At 43.0% G+C, this 21648-nt stretch overlaps 1 protein-coding gene across 1 annotated transcript; it reads left to right on the plus strand.

Annotated features, from left to right (window-relative positions):
* Positions 1–12520: 12520 nt before the first annotated feature.
* Positions 12521–14038, plus strand: LOC144066170 (uncharacterized). The gene is made up of 2 exons (XM_077589515.1): positions 12521–13124; positions 13209–14038. The coding sequence occupies exons 1-2, from the start codon at positions 12521–12523 to the stop codon at positions 13715–13717; spliced, it is 1113 nt and encodes a 370-aa protein (XP_077445641.1). The 3' UTR covers positions 13718–14038.
* Positions 14039–21648: the final 7610 nt, after the last annotated feature.

Genomic DNA, 21648 nt, shown 5'->3' on the forward strand with positions numbered 1-21648 from the left:
GAGAGAGAGCGAGAGAGAGAGAGAGAGAGAATATGAATGTGTGTATATATATATATATATATATATATATATATATATATATATATATATATATATATATATATATATATATATATATATATATATATATATAGCTATATCTCTATATATATTTTTAAATCGGATTAAAAGAACTGGATGAAAAGCCTGACATTTTCATTTTTTATAGATCTAAAACAATGTTTATTTGAGCTCTTAGTAAGGGAATATGTATTTTAATAATTTCGTTTTCAATTCTAAAGGAAACAACATATTTTTTTATGTTCAATTTTAAAGTGGAAAACAGAAAATATTTTTATATAGTTATTTTTACATTTTACAAAATACTTATTGAACTAAAACACAAAAAGAAATAAATTGATGGAAAAATTTCAAATATTCATTAAAAATGAGAAAATCAAGAAATATAATTTACATCTATAGGTTGGTCCCGGTTAAGGGAATAATGTAAATAAAAGAAAAAAACAAACTTTTCCTTTTGGGTTTCAAAACAGCTCTGAGAAATAGCTAATTTTCTGATATTTCTTTAAAATGCGCTTCTTTGATAACTTGTGATTTACAGAGTCTGAAATTATTTTGTACAATGACCACGAATACTGAAATTAAAATGAAACAAATTTTCTCCTGACCACCAGAGAGCGGTACCTAAATAAGAGACTGATTCCTGCAAGTTCAAACCGTTTCAGTGAAGAACTACTTCTCCCGTGATGCCAATCGGCGAAACAGCAACAGCAGCAGCTCGAGTCTCGTACCTTCTCGCGGTGGGCTGCGAGAGCGACGCCGTACGACGACGCCTGCGAAACAAGACAATACAGCACCGAAGGGTGCTGCCTTCAGCCACAACGACTTTTTGGCGAACCGGAGGAACCTCGCCCACTCCCTTCGGTTGCTCCTTCTCCAAGCCGGGGATGTCCAGGCTAACCCAGGACCACCCTGCTTCAGCTGCAACCGCCCAACTTTCACCCGACACCTGGTCTGCAAGGAATGTCGGCGGGCGGCCAACTTCAAAAAGATCTGCAGCGGCCTCACCAGGGAGGCAACCAGGATAGCAGCTGAGACGGACGGGTTCTACTGCCGAGACTGCCGCAGACCAGACGACACCAACGACTGCCACAGATGTCACAAGCCAATCTGCATAAACTACCAGGCAGCCACCTGCAGAGACTGCGGAAGGCGCTACCACTACAACTGTACCACCATACACCGGAAAGACAGAGTCGCCGCAGCTGGCCGCACATCAACGTGGTCCTGTTGCACGGCGGCGGTAACAACGGACACAGCAACAACAGTACTGTCCCCACCCCATCAACTCCCTCTCCCGCACTCACAACACTCCCCAAGTCACAACACAACACCTACAACCCAACCCACACAATCCCTACACACCCCATTACAAACAACAACCCAACAAACAAAATGAACATGCTTTATTTGTAACAGAACAGTTCGAAGTCGAGCACCTTGGAACTCCTGTGTGAACTGCACAAAGGATGCCCACCTCAAGTGCTCGGGTGGGAAAAGAACCCACCAATGGAAGTGTCCTAGTTGCCGCCTGCCATCAACGAGTACACCAAACACGGATGTCAACGCTGTAGACCACCAACAGCAGAATACACACCCACCCCTCCCCTCAACACGCTGCAAGCACTGTGGCGAGGCGATCCGACGGAACGCCCCAGGCTGCAATGCTCCTTGTGCAACAGCTCCTACCACAAAAAATGCACGAGCAACACGAGAGGCGAAAGAGAGGCTGCTGGGCTGGGAACAGACTGGAGGTGCGCGGAGTGCAGAACCGAGATGAGCAACCGCGAAAGACTACCCCAGAACACGCCCCTGCCGAACATCAAGCAGAAAGATCCGCTGAAAGACGAAACAATCATCCTCCAGTGGAACGCCAACGGAGTGCTGTGCCGGATGGATGAACTTGAACAGCTCCTTGAGAAAGAGAAGATCGATGTCTGCTGCATCCAAGAAAGCAAGCTCAAGACAACGGATAAGCTCCCAAGAATGCGGAACTACACCGCTATTTGCAGAGATCGAATGGTCCAAGGGTTACAGAGGGGAGGAGGAGTGGTGACTTTCATCCGAACCCTAATCCCGTACCGCCTCGGAGATACGGCCTTGCGAGACCTTAACCCAGGAACGGACGGACTAACGGTTGAAATCCCTGCAGGAAAGGGCCCAGCCCTAAAAATCTCCAATGTCTACGTGCCACCAGTCCAGTCATCAGCTTGGCCGGATGAAGCAAACAGGTGCACGGATCTGAAGATCGAGCTTGGTGGGAACGAGATCCTCCTGGGAGACTTCAATGCCCATGAGATGCTCTGGGATACTAATGCCCGCCAGGATGAAAGAGGTCGCAATCTCACAGAAAGCCTCCTGGACGTAGGGGAGGTACCGATCAATGACGGAAGGCACACAAGGGTGGACCCTGGGAACGGCAGCAAATCAGCCCCAGACATCACCATCGTCCCTGAAGCGCGCCAACAACATTTCTCCTGGACAACCCTCGAGACACTTGCCTCCGACCACCTCCCATCCCCCTGACAGTAACTCACTCAGTGCCGGCCAGAGTGCAAGAGGGCCGACTAGTGTGGAACTGGAAAGGAGCAAACTGGATAGGATTCACAGACGCAATTGAGGAGAAACTAAGGAACTACCTCGAGCACACCTCCGTCAAACAAGACGCACAGCGGCTGGAAACAGCCATCCTGGAGGCAGCGTATGCTAACATCGGCCTGAAGAAGGTTGGACAAGGCGGTGGACCATGGATGGGAGCCGAAGTAGATGGAGCAATCCGTCGCCGCGACGCCCTGAAACGAGACCGGCATCTCCATTCTGATGAATACCACCTAGCCAAAAACGATGTCGCAGTGAAAATACGCGAGAGGAAACTAGGAATCTGGAATCGCAAAGTCTTGGAGGCAAAGGGGACAGCAGACAAGTGGAGCCTACTTCGAAATCTGGAAGAGGGACAGGGGGAGTCGAAAGACAAGATCCTTATGGTTGACGGGCAACCCCGGTCTCGGCTCTGAGCAAAGCAAATGCCTTCAAAGGCGCGTATCAGGCCGCTAGCAAGCTCGACATCCGAAAGGAAGACAGATGGGCGAAAAGAGCAACCAACATCGAGCTCCGGAAACCAACTGCAGAGAATGTCTTGAGCGCAGCCCTCACGATGAAGGACCTGCACACTGCAATAGCGATGCTGAATCCGTCCAAATCACCGGGCCCGGACCAGATGCACCCCAAATTCCTCCACCATCTTGGACCCACAGCGTCAAACATTCTCCTCCAAACCTTCAATAAGTCGTGGTCAGAGTCCAACACACCGCAGGCCTGGAGAACGGCGGACATCCGACCAATCCTCAAACGGGGGAAAGACCCGCAGGCCGTGTCATCGTACAGACCAATCAGCCTAACCTCAGCAATGGGAAAGGTTATGGAACGTATGGTGACTAACAGATTGATCTACCACCTGGAAAGAGAAGGGCTCCTGACACCAGAGCAATCCGGTTTCCGGCCGCAAAGGAGCACTGAAGACCAACTCCTACGACTTTCACAAACAATCAGCGACGGTTTCCAGGCCAAGCCAATGCAAAGAACGATGCTGGCGCTGTTCAATTTCAGCAAGGCATATGACAAGGTTTGGGGGGATGCCCTACTCTGGAAAATGATCCAAGTGGGGCTACCACACACCGTTGTCAGGTGGGTGCAGAGCTGGCTATCCAACCGAGTCAACTTTGTCACATTCGGCGGACAGAGAAGTAAGATTGGGATCTTTCGCCAGGGGGTACCACAAGGGTCGGTCATCTCGCCAATACTCTTCTTGATATACGTGAATGACCTCACGAAGACCCTGCCCAGTGGCGTACACAGCAGCCTCTTTGCAGATGACGTGGCATGTTACACCCAAGCGCCGCAACTGGAGACTGCCCAAGAACAACTTCAAACTGCGATAGATGCCATAGTCGGGTGGAGCAAGAGGTGGAAACTTACCTTAAATGTATCCAAGTGTGAGTGTACTTTCTTCTCCACAAACTCACACGAGGCGAAGTGGCAGCCTACGCTGAGCATCCTTCAACAACCGATGCACCACAATCCAACACCCACATTCCTCGGAGTCACCTATGATCGTCAACTGACCTTCACCAAATATACCGAAACAGTCGCGCGCAAAATGGCGACCAGAGCTCGGGCAATCCGCAAACTAGCACACACTGACTGGGGCTATGACAAGGCAACCCTTCGGAACACCTACATTGCCACAGTCAGTACGGTAGCAGAGTACGCGGCGCCAGCCTGGATCCCCTGGATCTCCCCCACCAACCTGGAGAAGCTTGAAACCTCGCAAAGATATGCTGCTCGAGCCATAACTGGCCTTCTGAAGACGACACCATCTGATGCAGTCATCATTGAGAGTTATCTGCCGTCTATCAAAACACGAGCCACTCAGCTAGCAATCTACGCATACGACAAGTCTCTACACGTTCCAGACGACAACCCGCGACGACTGGTGGCGGAGAGGCACCCGACAAGGCGAACTAAGAAGACCGACTGGCGCGACCACGCACGCGACAGATGGGCGACGGTGTTCGTCAATGCACAGGGTGACCAGGACCCTTTTCCCCAACTGAGAGCACCATGGGAAGAGTCCACCGCCATGACCTTTGCCAAAGCGGCTGAAGGCAGATACCAGCAACCCGAAGACAACTACGCAGCCACCGTCAGCGCTCTCAACAAAGATGCAGACGTCTTCCAACTGACCTGATTCACTGACGGCTCGGCGCGAACTGGTAATACTGCCGGAGGTGCCGGAGTCCTGATGATTCACAGGGAATCAGGGGAAACGTGGGAGCAAAGCCTACCCGCTGGAAGCTGGACCTCCTCCTTCCAAGCTGAGATGATTGCGACCGAAGCGGCGCTAAAGATGGCCACCGAAAGGTGTGAGCCAGGGGCCCCAATCCGCTTGGTGACAGACAGCCTCTCCTCCCATCAGAGGCTGCAGACCATGGAACATGAGTTCAAACTGAAAACCACCACCGAGGCCTCAATCAGAGAACTCCTGACTACCCTCGAAGATAAACAAGTGGCGGTGGAAGTACTATGGGTCCCAAGCCACTGCGGTGTCCCGGGCAATGAGAGCGCCGACCAACTAGCCGCTGCAGGAGGCGGCATGGAACAAGGCGGTGCACCACGACACTTTGCGACAGCAAAAGCTGCCATCCGGCAAGCGACACGAAGCCACCACATCCACGCCGACAAACGAAAGAACCTCTACGCCAGGGGTCTCAAACTCAATTTACCTGGGTGAGACTGGGCCGCATCAGGATTTCCACAAGAAAAGCGCTGATAAAACATTCCAACGTTATCAAATATCTTTATTTATTTACAAAAAATAATGAATTAGATCAATTAACTTAAAGATGAATAAAAAATCAATCAATCAGTAATACAAAAATAAAATAATAATAATGAGAGATATACACTGGCTGCCCAAGTAGAGAAAAAGAATTATTTTTATTCCGTTTCAAATGTCTGTATTAACAGCTCTTTAACCTTTAACTTTCTGAACTTGAATGGAACATTGAACATGAAATATTCTGAACACGGCTTCTCTTGCCTACTCCTTGCTGCTAGAGACCTGGCAGCGCTTCTTCTCACATAGTCACATTTGGTTTGAGGGAGGAAGCAGTGGAGACCCTCAGTAGAGCTTGAAGATGCTCATCAGTAAGTCTGGACCTGTACTTGGACTTATTGAAGTTCAAGGTGGAGAAGAGCTTCTCACACAAGTATGTGCTCCCAAAAAGGCACATGGTCCGCTTGAACCTTCGGGAAAGTTCAGGGAAGCTGGGGGTCAACTCTCTCAAAAATTGCCCAAGCTTGTCTGCTTCTCCACTCACCTCCCTGAACTTGGCTTTGAGTGCAGAGTTGCACTGCAGGTCAATGAGCTCCATTTGAAGCTCAGGAGGGGCATCTTGCACATCAAAGGAGAAGGGGTCCGCAAAAATTTGAAATGTGGCTTTGTGTGTCTTGAAGTCTGCAAATCTGTGATCAAATTCCTCCTGTAGCTTCGAAATGGCCTACACATACTTCTCACCACTGAATGGTGTGCCTGCATCCACGAGAGCCTTGCATGCTGGGAAATGGCAAAGGTTTGTCTGAGAGAGCTGTTTAGTGCAGAATGCTCTCACGTTGTCATAGGCAGCACTGACAAGTTGCCCCTTGCCTTGTAGCTTCTTGTTCAGTACATTAAGCTTATGTGTGATATCAACAAGAAAAGCCAAGTCCATGAGCCATTTGGGATCACTTAGCACAGGATCAATCAACTCACAAACGGCGTAGCTAGTTTTGACTGCTGCATTACTGTCTTTGGTAGCCTTCTTGAAGAAATCCTGTTGCCTCAGAAGACGTGTTTTAAGACTGGCAACCTGGTTGGCTCTCTGATCTCCCTGGTATGTTTCGTACTCCTCAGCATGTCTCGTAGTACAATTACGTTTCAAATTGTATTCCTTGTGCACCGCAACTTTTTCAGTGTAATTGAGACACGTCGGGGTGCCCCTGTGTTCAACAAAGAAATATTGCACTCCCCACTTTTCTTGAAACTGTCTGTGCTCATCACCGACCTTTCTCTTCACGGCAGGCTTTGAAAGAGACATCTCTGGGGCTCTGTAATATGTTTTTCCACTTGGAATGAGTCTCGGGTTGATCTTTCACATTCAGTCGCGCGGGTTTGTGGCGCATGTGCACTTTCGCTCTCCGTTTCAATCGCGGAGATGGCTACAGACACTGACACAGGCTGGATCACGGATCATAGCGCCTCATTCAGTTCTATGCTGAGAGCAGCGGAGGAGTGATCGGCCTCACGGCTTTTCCTCCGCCCAGCTGATTGGAGGAATGAATGAGTGAGTGAGCGAGGCAGTGGACAGCCCGGCCGATGTCCCGCCCTCCAGAGCCGTATACCTCACCGTGATTGGTTCATTCAGCTCCGAACCAAAGTTCCCTCTAATTTTTTGTTGGTCTGAGCAGAAAGACAACCTCCCTGAGCGCACTGAGTACCAGTGTGAGCGACATCATCGGTACTCGGATGATTCGCCTAAAGACGTTTCGCCGACGGACGTTTGACAGACGGGGAGGTCGTCGAATGGACGTTCCACCGAACGTTCATTCGGCCGAATGGAGGTTTTGCCGAAACGGGATTTGCGCGCTCGCCCCGCCGGATCGTGTGTGTACAAGTTTTTCAACCTCGGCCCGCGGGCCATATACGGCCCGTTAGGATTTTTAATCTGGCCCGCCGCCGGTGTTGTCCAAATTATAGTAAAAATCAATGTTCGTCTACCATTAATGGCAGCCCGGGATTAAGCACTCTTGGGCGGGCATGGCAGTCCGGGAATAAGCACTCTTGGGCAGGCAGATGTAGCAGAACCGAGCCGTAAAATGACAGCAATCGGGTCAAATCCATCCTAAAACAGCATTTAATGATTAAATACAAATACTGGATGATATCGCGATGGAGGCAAAAAAACGTCTATAGACGTCCATTCGCCAAACGGCTCAAAATGCTCTCAAATTTGGTCAAATCCAGCTGAAAACAGCATTTAATGATTAAATACAAATACTATTATTTGTATTTAATCATTAAACTAACAAATACTAGTACGACCTGTCCGTCTGTCAAACGGCCGTCGGTGAAACGTCTTTAGGCGAATCATCCGGTCACGACATCATCATTGCTTGCTATGGGCACACCAGTATCACACCTGCCACAAGCAGGTGCATGTCAATGTTCCCTCTAATTTTTCATGTAAAACATGCTGTAAAACACGAAAAACATGAGTGCACAGAGCTACTGCCACTGACTGCCACTTAAACGGCGCCATCATGGGGAAAGGGGTAAAAAAAAAAATTAAAAAAAAAAAAAAATCGATTTTTTTTTTTACTGCGCGCCATATGATTGCTACTGCGCAGAGAAGACGAGAGTAGTGCGCAATTGCGCACGCGCGCAGCTTAGAGGGAACATTGCTCCGAACACAAGTGTCATTCATATCAATTTTCCGGGCCGCACGAACATTAATCTTTCATATTAAGACGGGGGCCGCAAATTATCGTCCCGAGGGCCGCAGTTGGCCCGCGGGCCGCAAGTTTGAGACCACTGTTGTAGACCATCCGTCTGGCCTTGAACTTGTTGTCCTGTTCAGTCCATAGTTATGAAAACAATTGACTGGCCCCGACAGGAAGACTGGGGGAAAGTGCACTCGGTCCAAACAGTATGGCACAATTTAAATTATAGCTTCATTACCTATGAATTCCAAATGAACATATAGTAACATCCCAGAATGAACCCAACACACATATATATAAATAAATATATATATATATATATATATATATATATATATATATATATATATATATATATATGTATATATGTATATATGTATATATGTATATATGTATATATGTATATATGTATATATGTATATATGTATATATGTATATATGTATATATGTATATATGTATATATGTATATATGTATATATGTATATATGTATATGTGTATATGTGTATATGTGTATATGTGTATATGTGTATATGTGTATATGTGTATATGTGTATATATGTGTATATATGTGTATATATGTGTATATATGTGTATATATGTGTATATATGTGTATATATGTGTATATATGTGTATATATGTGTATATATGTGTATATATGTGTATATATGTGTATATATGTGTATATATGTGTATATATGTGTATATATGTGTATATATGTGTATATATGTGTATATATGTGTATATATGTGTATATATGTGTATATATGTGTATATATGTGTATATATGTGTATATATGTGTATATATGTGTATATATGTGTATATATGTGTATATATGTGTATATATGTGTATATATGTGTATATATGTGTATATATGTGTATATATGTGTATATATGTGTATATATGTGTATATATGTGTATATATGTGTATATATGTGTATATATGTGTATATATGTGTATATATGTGTATATATGTGTATATTTGTGTATATTTGTGTATATTTGTGTATATATGTGTATATATGTGTATATATGTGTATATATGTGTATATATGTGTATATATGTGTATATATGTATATATATGTATATATATGTATATATATGTATATATATGTATATATATGTATATATATGTATATATATGTATATATATGTATATATATGTATATATATGTATATATATGTATATATATGTATATATATGTATATATATGTATATATATGTATATATATGTATATATATATATATGTATATATATATATATATATATATATATATATATATATATATATATATATATATATATATATATATATATATATATATATATATGTAGAGAGAGAGGGAGGGAGGTTTGAGGCAGAGAGGGTGAGGGAGGGAGAGATGGAGAGAGGGAGGGAGAGGGAGCGGGAGAGAGCAAGTGAGCGAAAGAGAGAGATTAAATCGGATTTAAAGAACTGGATGAAAAGCCTTAAATATTTTTTATAGATCTAAAACAATGTTTATTTGAGCTTTTTTTCTTAATAAGGGAAGAATCATTTGTTGAAAATATTTCTATATAGTTATTTTTACATTTTACAAAATACGTATTGAACTAAAACACAAAAAGAACAAAATTGGAGCGAAAAATTGCACAAATTCGTTAAAAATTGGAAAATCAAGACATAATTTACATCTAGTGGTTGGTCTGGATTAAGGGAATAATGTAAATAAAAGAAAAAACTAACTTTTCCTTTTGGGTTTAAGACACCTTTGAGAAATTGCTAATTTTCTGATATATTTTCTTAAAATGTGCTTCTTCGATAACTTGTGATTGACAGTGTCTTAAATATTGTGGACAGTGTCCACGAATACTGAACTTAGAATGAAACAAATTTTCTCCTGACCACGAGAGAGCAGTACGTAAATAATAGACTGATTCCTGCGAGTTCAAACCGTTTCAATGAAGAACTACCTCTCCCGTGATGCCAATCGGCAAAAAAGAACAGCACCATTATCAAGGACGATGTTTTTCTGCGCATGCGCGTTTTGCGACGCCTCCTTTTGAGACGCGATCTTCAAGTGATTTATGTTTAATTTAATTTTCAATTAAATTCAAACCTGCGCGAACATTTTTTTGCTCAAACCACATGTCAGAAAATTTGAAGAATAATTATTTCCTATGTCCAAATCTCTTACATTTATAAACTTAATGCATCGAAGGAAGTGACGCTGCCACCAAGCATGCGCAGTTTTCGCCACCAAACTTAACCTATGGGTCCCAGTCGTGTCTAGCTTAAGCTACTTTATGACCTTAAATATCAGCCAAAATCATTTTCAAGACCTCGTTGAAGCTTTGTGGGCTACTTAAGCTCAGCCTGTTGGCATATATCAAAGGAATAACTCTTCAAGTCGTCGAAGAACTTTGAAGCTTTGCGCCCTCTTTAACTTAGCCGAGCTAGCAGCTATCAATGGCGTCTCCATCAGAATTTACGTGTGGGAAAAGACCAGCAAAGTTCCACGAGGAAAACTCGACATTTTGCAAAAGAATGCATGCAAAAGTTGTCCTTCACAGACTAGAAGGTGGGTCCATTTTTATATCTATATATTCCCTTCATCATTAAGGCTTAATGGTAATTGTAGAAGTGCTATTTTTGTGCGCTGCAATTGCAAATTCAAGTACAGTAATCCCTCAGCATTTCACTACATCGCGGATTTTTTCTGGGGAAAATGTTTATTTTAATTATTTTTCAAGCGAAAGCAACTCCCATGTCTTCCGCTTGCTACTAGGACTCAGCACTGAATATTTTTATTTTATTTTAAGTTCTTAAAAATGTGAAAAGCAGCCCAGAGGAGCGAGTGGTTAGCGCGTCGGCCTCACAGCTCTGGCGTCCTCGGTTCAAATCCAGGTCAAGTCCACCTTTGTGGAGATTTCATGTTCTCCCCAGGCCTGCGTGGGTTTCCTCCAGGTACACCGGTTTCCTCCCACACTCCAAAGACATGCATAGACTTTGCATAGTACGCCTTTTTTTTAATAATAAAAAAGACCATGTATAGTAAAGTATTAGTGTCTTTTAAAAATGACCATTTATATAAAGGCTTTTTTTTTAAAAAAAGTACCTTTTTATTTTGACGCGTGTAGGTTTTCTCTGGGTACTCCGGCTTCCTCCCACATTGTAAAGACATGGTAGGCTGATTGGACACTAAATTTCTCCTAGGTATGAGTGTGAGCGTGAATGGTTGTCTGTCTTGTTGTGCCCTGCGATTGGCTGGCCAACAATTCAGGGTGCCCCCCCCCCCCCCCCCCCCCCCCGCCTCTGGCCCAAAGTCAGCTGGGATAGGCTCCAGCACCCCCCACGACTCTGATGAGGATAAAGCGGTTCAGAAAATGAGATGAGATTAAAGAATCCTTTGGGTTTAATAAAACAAAACATTTTTAAACATTGAAATGTGTAGGTGTGCTCCTAATTGTACTTTAATTTTGAAGGTGAACTCTGTTTTCCTCAAACTGTTGATTACAATGCGGGTCACCCGCAAGTGCTTTAATTATTCCTTATTAATTGAACATTTGCTGTGGCAGCCAGCATATTACAGGAATACCTTGACATACGAGTGTCCCAATTTACGGGAAATTTGAGAAACGAGCTAATTTCCGAGCAATTTTTTTCCTTGAGATATGAGACAAATTGGAGATACGAGCTTATTGAGATGGTGGTCAAATATGTGTGGGTGTGTATAGTCATTTGAGTTGATTTCAGTTAAATTTCAAGTTAATGTCATGTTACGAGCCTAACCACCGCTGATATAAGTATAAGACTTTACATTCCCAGTCTAACCTAAAGGACTTCACTTTGGAAAGACAGATTATGAAACATATCATTTATTTTCGTGTCTTTGCAGGTTTCAGAGAATATCTTGGTCCTGATGGGAAAGAGTCTGTTGGCCTTAAAAAGGAACTTGAGCTCCCCCAAATAAAAGGGGAGGCGCCAGAGTTCTCTCAACAACAAATGAGAGACGAGCGACTTCCAATCAAGAAGGAGGAAAATGATGTCACCTGGTCACTTGGTGAAAACCTGAAGAGGGAAGAGGATCTGGGCGTGGCCAGCAGAGGGGCGGAGCCTGCATACACCTTTACGTTACCCCGAATTAAAGAGGAGGAGCCAGAGTTCCCTCAACAGCAAATCAAAAAGGAGGAAGAAGATGTCACCGTGTCAACTGGTGAGCCTTTCAAGAGTGAAGATGATCTGGGCGTGGCCGGCAGAGGGGCGGAGACTCCGAACGGCAGCTCAGCAGAAGGGCAAGCAGACAATTTCATTGCTCCGTTATCAGATAGCGAAGACTTGCTTTATGACAATGAAGGTCTTAAGGACGGCAAACTCTGGAAATGCTCTCAGTGTGGAAAAACCTTTGGGAAAAAGTCTACTTTGAAAACACATATGAGGAGCCACACTGGGGAGAAACCCTTATCATGTACAGTTTGTGGTAAAAGATTTACAGAGAAGGGAACCTTAAAAAGGCACACAAGAACCCACTCTTGTGAAAAACCATTTTCGTGTTCAGTTTGCGGTAAAGCCTTTTCTCAACAGCATCACTTAAAAACGCACACAAGAACACACTCGAGTGAAAAACCATTTTCGTGTTCAGTTTGTGGTCAAAGATTCACACAGAAGGGACACGTAAATAGTCATGCAAGAACCCACACTGGTGAAAAACAATTTTCGTGTTCAGTTTGCGGTAAAGCCTTTTCTCAACAGGCACTTTTAAAAACGCACACAAGAACACACGCAGGTGAAAAAACATTTTCGTGTTCAGTCTGTGGTCAAAGATTCACACGGAAGGATCACTTAATTAGTCATGCAAGAACACACACAGGTGACAAACCATTTTCAAGCTCAGTTTGTGGTAAAAGATTAACAGAGAAGGGAAACTTAAAAACGCACACAAGAACCCACACTGGTGAAAAACCATTTTCGTGTTCAGTTTGTGGTAAAGCCTTTTCTCATGAGACAGTTTTACAAATACACACAAGAACCCACACTGGTGAAAAACCATTTTCGTGTTCAGTTTGTGGGCAAAGATTTACACACAAGCGAAACTTAAAAAGGCACACAATAACCCACACAGGTGAAAAACCATTTTCGTGTTCAGTTTGTGGTCAAAGATTCACACGGAAGGATCACTTAATTAGTCATTCAAGAACACACACAGGTGACAAACCATTTTCGTGTTCAGTTTGTGGTAAAAGATTTACAGAGAAGGGACACTTAAAAACGCACACAAGAACCCACACTGGTGAAAAACCATTTTCGTGTTCAGTTTGTGGTCAAAGATTCACACGGACGGGAAACTTAAATAGTCATGCAAGAACACACACAGGTGAAAATACATTTTCGTGTTCAGTTTGTGGTAAAAGATTTACAGAGAAGGGACACTTAAAAACGCACACAAGAACCCACACTGGTGAAAAACCATTTTCGTGTTCAGTTTGTGGTAAAAGATTTACACACAAGCAAAACTTAAAAAGGCACACAAGGACCCACACTGGTGAAAAACCATTTTCGTGTTCAGTTTGTGGTCAAAGATTCACACGGAAGGGAAGCCTAATCAGTCATGCAAGAACACACACAGGTTAAAAACCATTCTCGTGTGCAGTTTGCGGTAAAGCCTTTTCTCAAAAGCAAGATTTCCAAAAACACAAGAATCCACGCTGGTGAAAAAACATTTTCCTGCTCAGTTTGTGGTCGAACATTTTCCCAAAGGAGAAGCTTAAAAGAACACTTATTAACCCACACTGGAGAACAATGTCTTCCTGCTCAATTAAAAAGCTACACAATTGAAAAACCTGAAAAGAAGACTTAACAACCCGCAGTGGCGAAAAGCCCTTTCTTTGCTCAATTTGTGGTTCAACACATTGGTTAAAAATACTTATTAATTCATAATACTAAGTTTCTTGCCAAGGATTTATTCATAAGACTTAAAAGAAACAAACATGTGTGTGTATGTTATCTATTAATTGGCAAAAATGATGAGAATTCCTCGTGTCATTTTTGAATCATATTGGTAAAATTAGTTAGAAGTTTGAAAAAGAGAAAACCAAGTCAAATGTTGTTTTATTTCATTTAATCTTCAAAATTTTCTATTAGCTTTGTAAACTACATTCTTTTCCTTTTTTAAACTATAAGAACTGACTTTGGGTTCATTTTGGAGTAGTTTTCCATTTTATATTTATCCAAACTGATTTGATTTTTTTATGTAAATAGACCTGGCAGTCGGTATATGAAGTCAAATGTGAATTGTTTTTTTTAATTTTATTTTAATGTTGAAGAAACAGATAATACTCAATATTCTTATGTATAATCATTAGTATGAAAAAAATATTGATGGCTTGAAACTTATCGTTGTGATTGTACATTGCTTTCACCTGTGGTCGCCTCCCATGTGTGTCACCCACCTGTTTTCCATGTCTCGTCAACCCATGCCTTACTGCGTCCTGCGGCTTTTTGTCCATTTTAATTTTTTGGGGTGTAATTTTTTATTTTGGGCTCAGGTTTTCAGTTTGCTTTTTGTGTTTTTAATTAAAACTCTTTATGTATACCGTAATGATTGTATTGACTCACTACTAGTCATGGGTTTGTGAGCATCACTTGTCGTTTACATACAGTGACCCACTGCTTCGCAGAATACTGACACCTGGTGGACGTTAAAAACCACTGCAGGAAACTATACAAAAAGCCCAAGGGTGCATTAACGTCAACTCGATTTCATGTGGGCCGGACTATTTTTATATATATATATATATATATATATATATATATATATATATATATATATATATATACATATATACATATATATATATATACATATATATATATATATATATATATATATATATATACACATATATATATATATATATATATATATACACATATATATATATATATATATATATATATATATACACATATATGTGTATATATATATATATATATACACATATATGTGTGTATATATATATAGTGATACGTTGTTTCTTCAATCCAACTTTTACTGTTATGACTAAAAATCTCCCGTGCCTCAAGCTATGTGCTAAGGCATCAATAATCGAATACCGATACTCTTTAACATGCCACACTTGCTATTTGGATCAAGGGATCAACAATCGAACACCGATAAACACATACAATCCAAACTCCTTGTACCTCCCCAACATGCAATCGTTAATAAATCAAACACCGTTTCATTAGACGCATATATATTATATATGGATGAACATCGAAACGCAATAGCGCTGGCTACCGGAAGCAGCCTATTTCAGGGTTCCGGTGCGCAGTGACTGCTGGGAAATATAGTTCTTGAACGCTACACCCACACGCTAAAAACACGTTTTAAAAAGGCAACGGAAGCAAAACTGAGTTCGGTTGTACTTTATTTAGACGTTTTACAACTCACTCACGTCATCACCCACAAATCCTTCAAAGTCCTCATTTTCTGTGTCCGAATTAAACAATTGCCCAAACGAGCCTTCCAAAAAGCCGGGTCCCCTCTCTTCGTTCTCAGAGTCACCGTCATTTCCATGTGGCTCCTTAGAAATGATGCCGGCTTTGGCAAAAGCTTGAACAATAATAATCGGACTATTACAACCGTGCAAGCAGACACGTTCGCCCTGTTAGACGTACAGTTTTAGCACCTATCCATAATTCCCTAACTCAGTCTGATCCCGTCTTACAACTTGTGCGTGTTCAGCATCGAAGGAAGAGACCAGGGTTTGCACGTTAGTCCACAGATGATTTATTCCTGATATTGATCCTTACAGAGCTCCGGGTCCCTTTCCCAAATATAAAACCAGCTGAGCGTCGCCGTGCTTCAGTGGAGGATGAAAGAGACTAAAGTCCAAACCCGCGTTTGCCCAATTATAGTATAACAAAGATGAATATTCATTCGCTGAGTTTAATGATATGTGGACTGTCCCATGACGTTCTGCAGGGGTGTCCTCTCCTAGAATCTGCTTGTCCGTGAATCCACGTCTGGCCTGGTCGCCCTCTCCGCAGGGATTCCTTTGTCTCTGGTTTCATCTGGACCACTTATCACCGACCACTTATCACCGACCACACCTTGAAGCAGAAACTCAGACAAAAGACCTTTTGTTCATTGTAATTGAGTTGAGAACAATAGTTTTAATCCTACTGTGGTACTATATCAAAATGAAACAGCTACAATAAAATGAAGGAGTAAAGTATGTCATATTCTTCATTCCCTCTCTTGGTCTCCCAAAAGAAACCATACCGACAAACAACACACAAGTTAGTAAGAAACAAAACTAAGAAGCACTACATTAGTATAAGAAAAGAAACAAAGAAGCATCACATTAGTGTATCCATGAACACATGCTCGGCGGTGGTTGCAGAGGGATCAGTTTGGAGCAATTGAGCATACTGACCTTTCGGATCTGGTCCCACTGCCCTATCGATCAAACGAACAACCAGAGTACAAGCCATGGGGATGAGGCAACATCCACAAAGACTAAGTAAAGTCGTGAAAACAACAAAAGATATAAAGACATTTCCCATCAAACCTTTCCAGGTACCGAACTGATCCATCCATCGGTCCCAGATTGAGTCGCCCACACCTGAATGGTCTGCCATCTTATTAGTCAGGGTTTGGAGGCCTTCCAAGGCTTTGGTGAGACGTCCATTTGGAGCCGTGTTATTAGGGATGAAAGTACAACATGAATCACCAAAGATAGCACATACCCCACCCTTCTCGGCCAATAACATGTCTAATGCTATACGATCTTGGAAAGCCATGAGAGATGTTGCCACTAACTGTTCATGTACCGCCTCAAACGACTCAACTGTGTAATTGCCAAGTCGCTGGACATTGTAATGAATGTAATTAATGCGATCAACATTTTTGTTAGGGGTTACCCAAATTAGAAGACTTTCGAATCCTGCTGAGACCTGATCAACCAGTTTATACTCATTAGGAACGCCACGGGGGATGCCTATGGCGTCAATATGGGTGGGGTCTGAGTTACCCATCCAGGTGGGTGATGCTCTCTTATTGCGATGCAAAATATCCTTCAGGTTTGAAGGTAATTGTACTCCAGCTGTGAGATTCACTGGGGAAACAGAAACTGGAAGCAACAAATACACCAAAGAGCACACACCAGAAGCATTTGTGGGTAATCTATCATACAACTTATCGCTTCCACACCATAACCAGATGTCCGCTCAGGATAAGGGGTGTGGTACCGGAAAAGACATATTTAATACACACCAATCAGACTGAATGCTTCCAGTCCCCTTTAATTTAAGACAGGTAAAATTTTGTCCTGCTACTTCTTTATCAAAAATTGGTTTCTCTTTATCCTCTTGGGCAAGTGGGAATATCGAATCGTACTTAGAACAATTAAATTTTGGGTTGGTGTTTTTTAGAAGGTCCACAATACATTCATTTTCAACTGGGGCCGAAACAATACGGAGTACGGGTCGAGCACCCATAAACACGAGACAATCATCTTCACAGAGGTAAGGTGCCTTTCGACTCATTTATCCTGAAATACAAACCAGAACCATCAATAGAGAAATTTGAAACCTTCTTTTGCCATTTTTAGCTATTTTTGACCAGCCATAGATACCAGATGACCAGCGGGTCGACTGATCCACCACTACGGTGTGTGCCCAATTACCCCCTGAGTCCTGGTACGGCCTAGCATCCATATACCATTTGTATTTGTTTCCCCAATCCGAACCTTTTCCATTCCTTTTTGAGTATAACGGTGCGTATGGAATAAACATGCGAATTTCGAACGAGCCGTTGTAACAAAACCATAGCCTATTGTCATTCATTCCCTTTGGATGCGTTTGGTCTGTCAGGTACTCCACCTGACCCTGGGTGCAAGGATCATAACTGGCCAGCGAAGAACCCACATACCCTACTGAGTTTGTATGTTTTTTAAATCGCTTGTGTACCAGTGGTGTCCCATTCGTTGGAGATTGTGGTGTCATTGGAGCCACATCCGTCTGATTGGAGATCGCCCAACAGGAGTATGACATACACATGTGGAGTGCTCCTTCAAAAAATAACAAGAGAAAAATTAAAACAATAATCAATAAGCAAACACATCCTGTACCCCACTTCCCTCTCTTGGACTGGCACAAATCCAGTCCAGACCAGGGACTAGGTGTCATGTTAAAATGTATGTGTCCTGTCCCTGGGAGAATCAAAGGCCGCCTTTGGAGGATCCTATGGTGGAGTGTGTGGTTATGGGTTACGTGGATCAACGGCTCTAATTTGGGAATAATGAAACCACTTCTGCCCCTTATGTTCAAGTTGAACCGCCTTTGATGTACGAGCAGTCACTTTGAAAGGACACCTGTCCACCTGGGCTCCGACCACTTCCTGGATAGAACCTTGAGAAGAATGTGGGTTGAGACCGTGGGTTCCTCCTGTGGGTGATCACGTGCAACTGCAGCCGCCTCCTGTACCTGTGAGGATATACTAGATACAAGAGAATTAAGTTGTCGACTAATATGCTGCATGCGAGAGATCAGGTAATGGAACCTGTGAAATAATCTTGAAAGTAATCAAATAATGTTTCAATCTATGACATCACCTTCAATCCGTGTCATGCCCATGTCTAGAGACCTTCCATCCGCATCACAACCATGCATCTTTGTAATAGGGTATGTCCTTTGTTTATATGTAGCCTTTAACATCATCAGTATCACCACCATCATCGGTGTCACTGTCGCGCTGCATCTTTGTAACAGGGAATTTGTATGTCCCTTGTCATAGAGAATTTGTATGTCATGAAATCTTGCCCTAAGTAAAATAGTTCACTGTAGAAGTAGAGTCGTCGGACCCACCACCTCCGTACTCTCCTTCTGCAGAAGCTTCAAAATCTCACTCATCTGTCTCTGTGTTCTTTATTTGTGTTCGAGCTTGTGAATGTTCATAGTGGACCGGACATTTTGGTGCCGAAAATACCCGAGATTCAAGATCTGTGGCATCGGGACAACGGGGAATCGAGAGGCCAAGGTAACGTTAGCCATCCCCCATTGAGCAAAGGGGCCATTGGGGATTGGTCCCCCGTCACCCCGAGGTCCAGTGACGAATCTCATCGAACCAGGACGAGCACCTGAGACAGTAAGGCACGGTTTAAATGATTTCGTAAAATCAATCTAGCATAAGGCACCGTTTCCCTATGAGAAATTTGACTCACGTCTGGGACGTGATAATTATTCAAATCGGGGACTTGAGACTACACAAAGGGGCAGTCCGGGACTGCCCAGAAACTTCTTCGGCGACTTCTTAAAACAGGCCTGAAATCAACTAAAGGTGAGCAGAATTCCTGTTTCTATAATGTCAAAATTCTGCTATTGGATTGTTTAAATTATTGAGAAGTCACAGTAGAAATTTCACTTATATAGTCCGAGTAATTGTTCAGGGAACATTTTCGTGATTATATATGAAATCAGATTTCATGATACTTGTAGTAGGTAAAGGAATCTGGGATTCTTAAGATCGTATTGAGGGGGGGGTCGCAACCCCCGTCAGGGATTTTTGGAGATTGTTAAAAAATAAAGTAAAAGTATAGAAATACCGTGCCATGAGAGTGAGTAAAACAGAGCTCAATATAAGAAAAATAGAATAATAACTGATAGCATGCATAATCCTCATAGGGGGAAATAGATAAAACCAGGAGGTGCGTTGCGACGCACTTATAAAACAATGATTGCCGCGCAAAATAAGAAAATAAATGACTAAAGAGGCTACTTGGGCGGATAAATAAGATAACAAAATAAGTATTAAAGAGATAATAAATTAAGACGGGACGTCCCTAGAGAGAAATAGAAAATTGACAATATTATGACATGGGTTATTTTCTTTAATCTATTTATTGTAGATTTTAATTGTGTTAATAGTGAGCTACAGAAAATGGCTCTTATCTTGAGTAAACAAAACGGATGAGAAATTCAATTGGAATTCAGATAGCACAATTTAGCTATTTTAGCAAAATGAGTGATTTGTGATTTAGACTTAAGTACAGTGGTACCTCGTCATACGACCGCTCGTCATACAAAATGCTCGTCTTACGGGGGAAATTTCGATCGAATAATTCGCCCGTTATGCGGTCAAAATTTCGTGATGCGACCAAGCCAGGTCTTTTTTGCATATCTTTCGTGTATAACAATATTTACGAGCACGGAACTAATTAATTCAGACGAGTTTCTCATACGACCAGGCAACGCACAACGCGCATGCAAAAAGAGGGCTTTCTGGGTAATGAAGTATACTCCTGCAGACAACACCCATCGGCAATGGCAACCTTTCTCAGAATAAAACTTCATTACCCACAATCACTAAGTGGGAAGCTCAGCTATGTCATTTCCTGTTATTCTTTCTTAGGAAAGGTCCCGCGATCGTTCCTTAAAGACTATTTCTCGTTGGCAAGTGGTCGTGCGTTATCCTATTGTGAGGACATTTGTGTGCATCATTTTGGGAATATTTTGAAGGCAATACAACAGCAAACAGTCCATCGATAGCGAACGTGAGTGTGGAGGCGTGGCAAACAGCTAACCTGGCCAGAAGGTATAAAAATGTATGTATGTATGATTACATACATCGGTGTCGTCGAGCCCCGGGCGCTCGCTCAAGATCACGGCGGCCGTGCGGGGCCTGGGCCCCTCCCTGGAGCTGACGCTGGGCCTGCAGAACATGGCGCCCCGCCGGCCCCTCCGCGACCTGAGCGTCAGCTTCCTCTACGACGCCGCCTCTTACCGGCTGAGGGAGCCCTTGCTGAAGATCCCCTTGCTGCTGCCGGGACCCGTCTACCCGCTGCGGACGCTGGTGGAGCGCCTCGGCGACGTCCCCGACGTCATCAAGGTCTTCGTCCTGGCCGGGGGGCGCGGCGCCCCGCTGCTGACCGCGCACGTCAACATGCCGGCGGGCGAGGGGGTTGCCCGCTGAGCGGGAGTCGCCCAACTGTTGCTACCGATGAAGTCGCCCGTGCGCGCCAAAGATTCCTGGCGCCGTGGCCAGCCAGCCCTCCCTCCCTCCAATTTTTCATACGTCCGGGCATACAGAGGATCAGTGCCATCAACAGCATAAATGCTGGCAATGGGCACACACCAGTAGAACAGCTGCCATCAGCCAGGGTACCTTGCTCGCTATATTTTGGATGGTGAAAAAGGTGGACTGGTGAAAGGGGAATGCACGTGCGCATATCATGCTTGACAATATTAGCAATTGACAATGCTGTTTTCCTCTGATACCGGCAACAGAAACGTTCTGGATTACAGCCCAAATGCCTAAAACCAGATGGGAAAAACGTATTTTAAAAAAGAAAAAGGTTTTTCCCGTACAAAGCTTGTTATACAGCGTACACAATTTGAAATGATCAAAAAATGTATAACTTGACAGGTAATGTGTCTACTAGCCATAAATGATCTAGTCATCATAAAATGTAATGATTGATATCTGTGGATAAAATATCTAAATAAATGACACTAGAATGAGCACAAATGTGACTTCAAGTTGACCTCATTTTTCACAT

The sequence above is a fragment of the Stigmatopora argus genome, chromosome 20 (assembly GCF_051989625.1).
Source record: "Stigmatopora argus isolate UIUO_Sarg chromosome 20, RoL_Sarg_1.0, whole genome shotgun sequence".
Lineage (NCBI taxonomy): Eukaryota > Metazoa > Chordata > Actinopteri > Syngnathiformes > Syngnathidae > Stigmatopora > Stigmatopora argus.

What these genes read in the sequence shown, in the direction of transcription:
- LOC144066170 (XM_077589515.1), top strand. Translation starts at nt 12,521, where the DNA reads ATGAGGAGCCACACTGGGGAGAAACCCTTATCATGTACAGTTTGTGGT. An exon ending in ACACACAAGAACCCACACTG is followed by an intron (nt 13,125 to 13,208) that starts GTGAAAAACCAT and finishes TAACCCACACAG; the next exon opens with GTGAAAAACCATTTTCGTGT.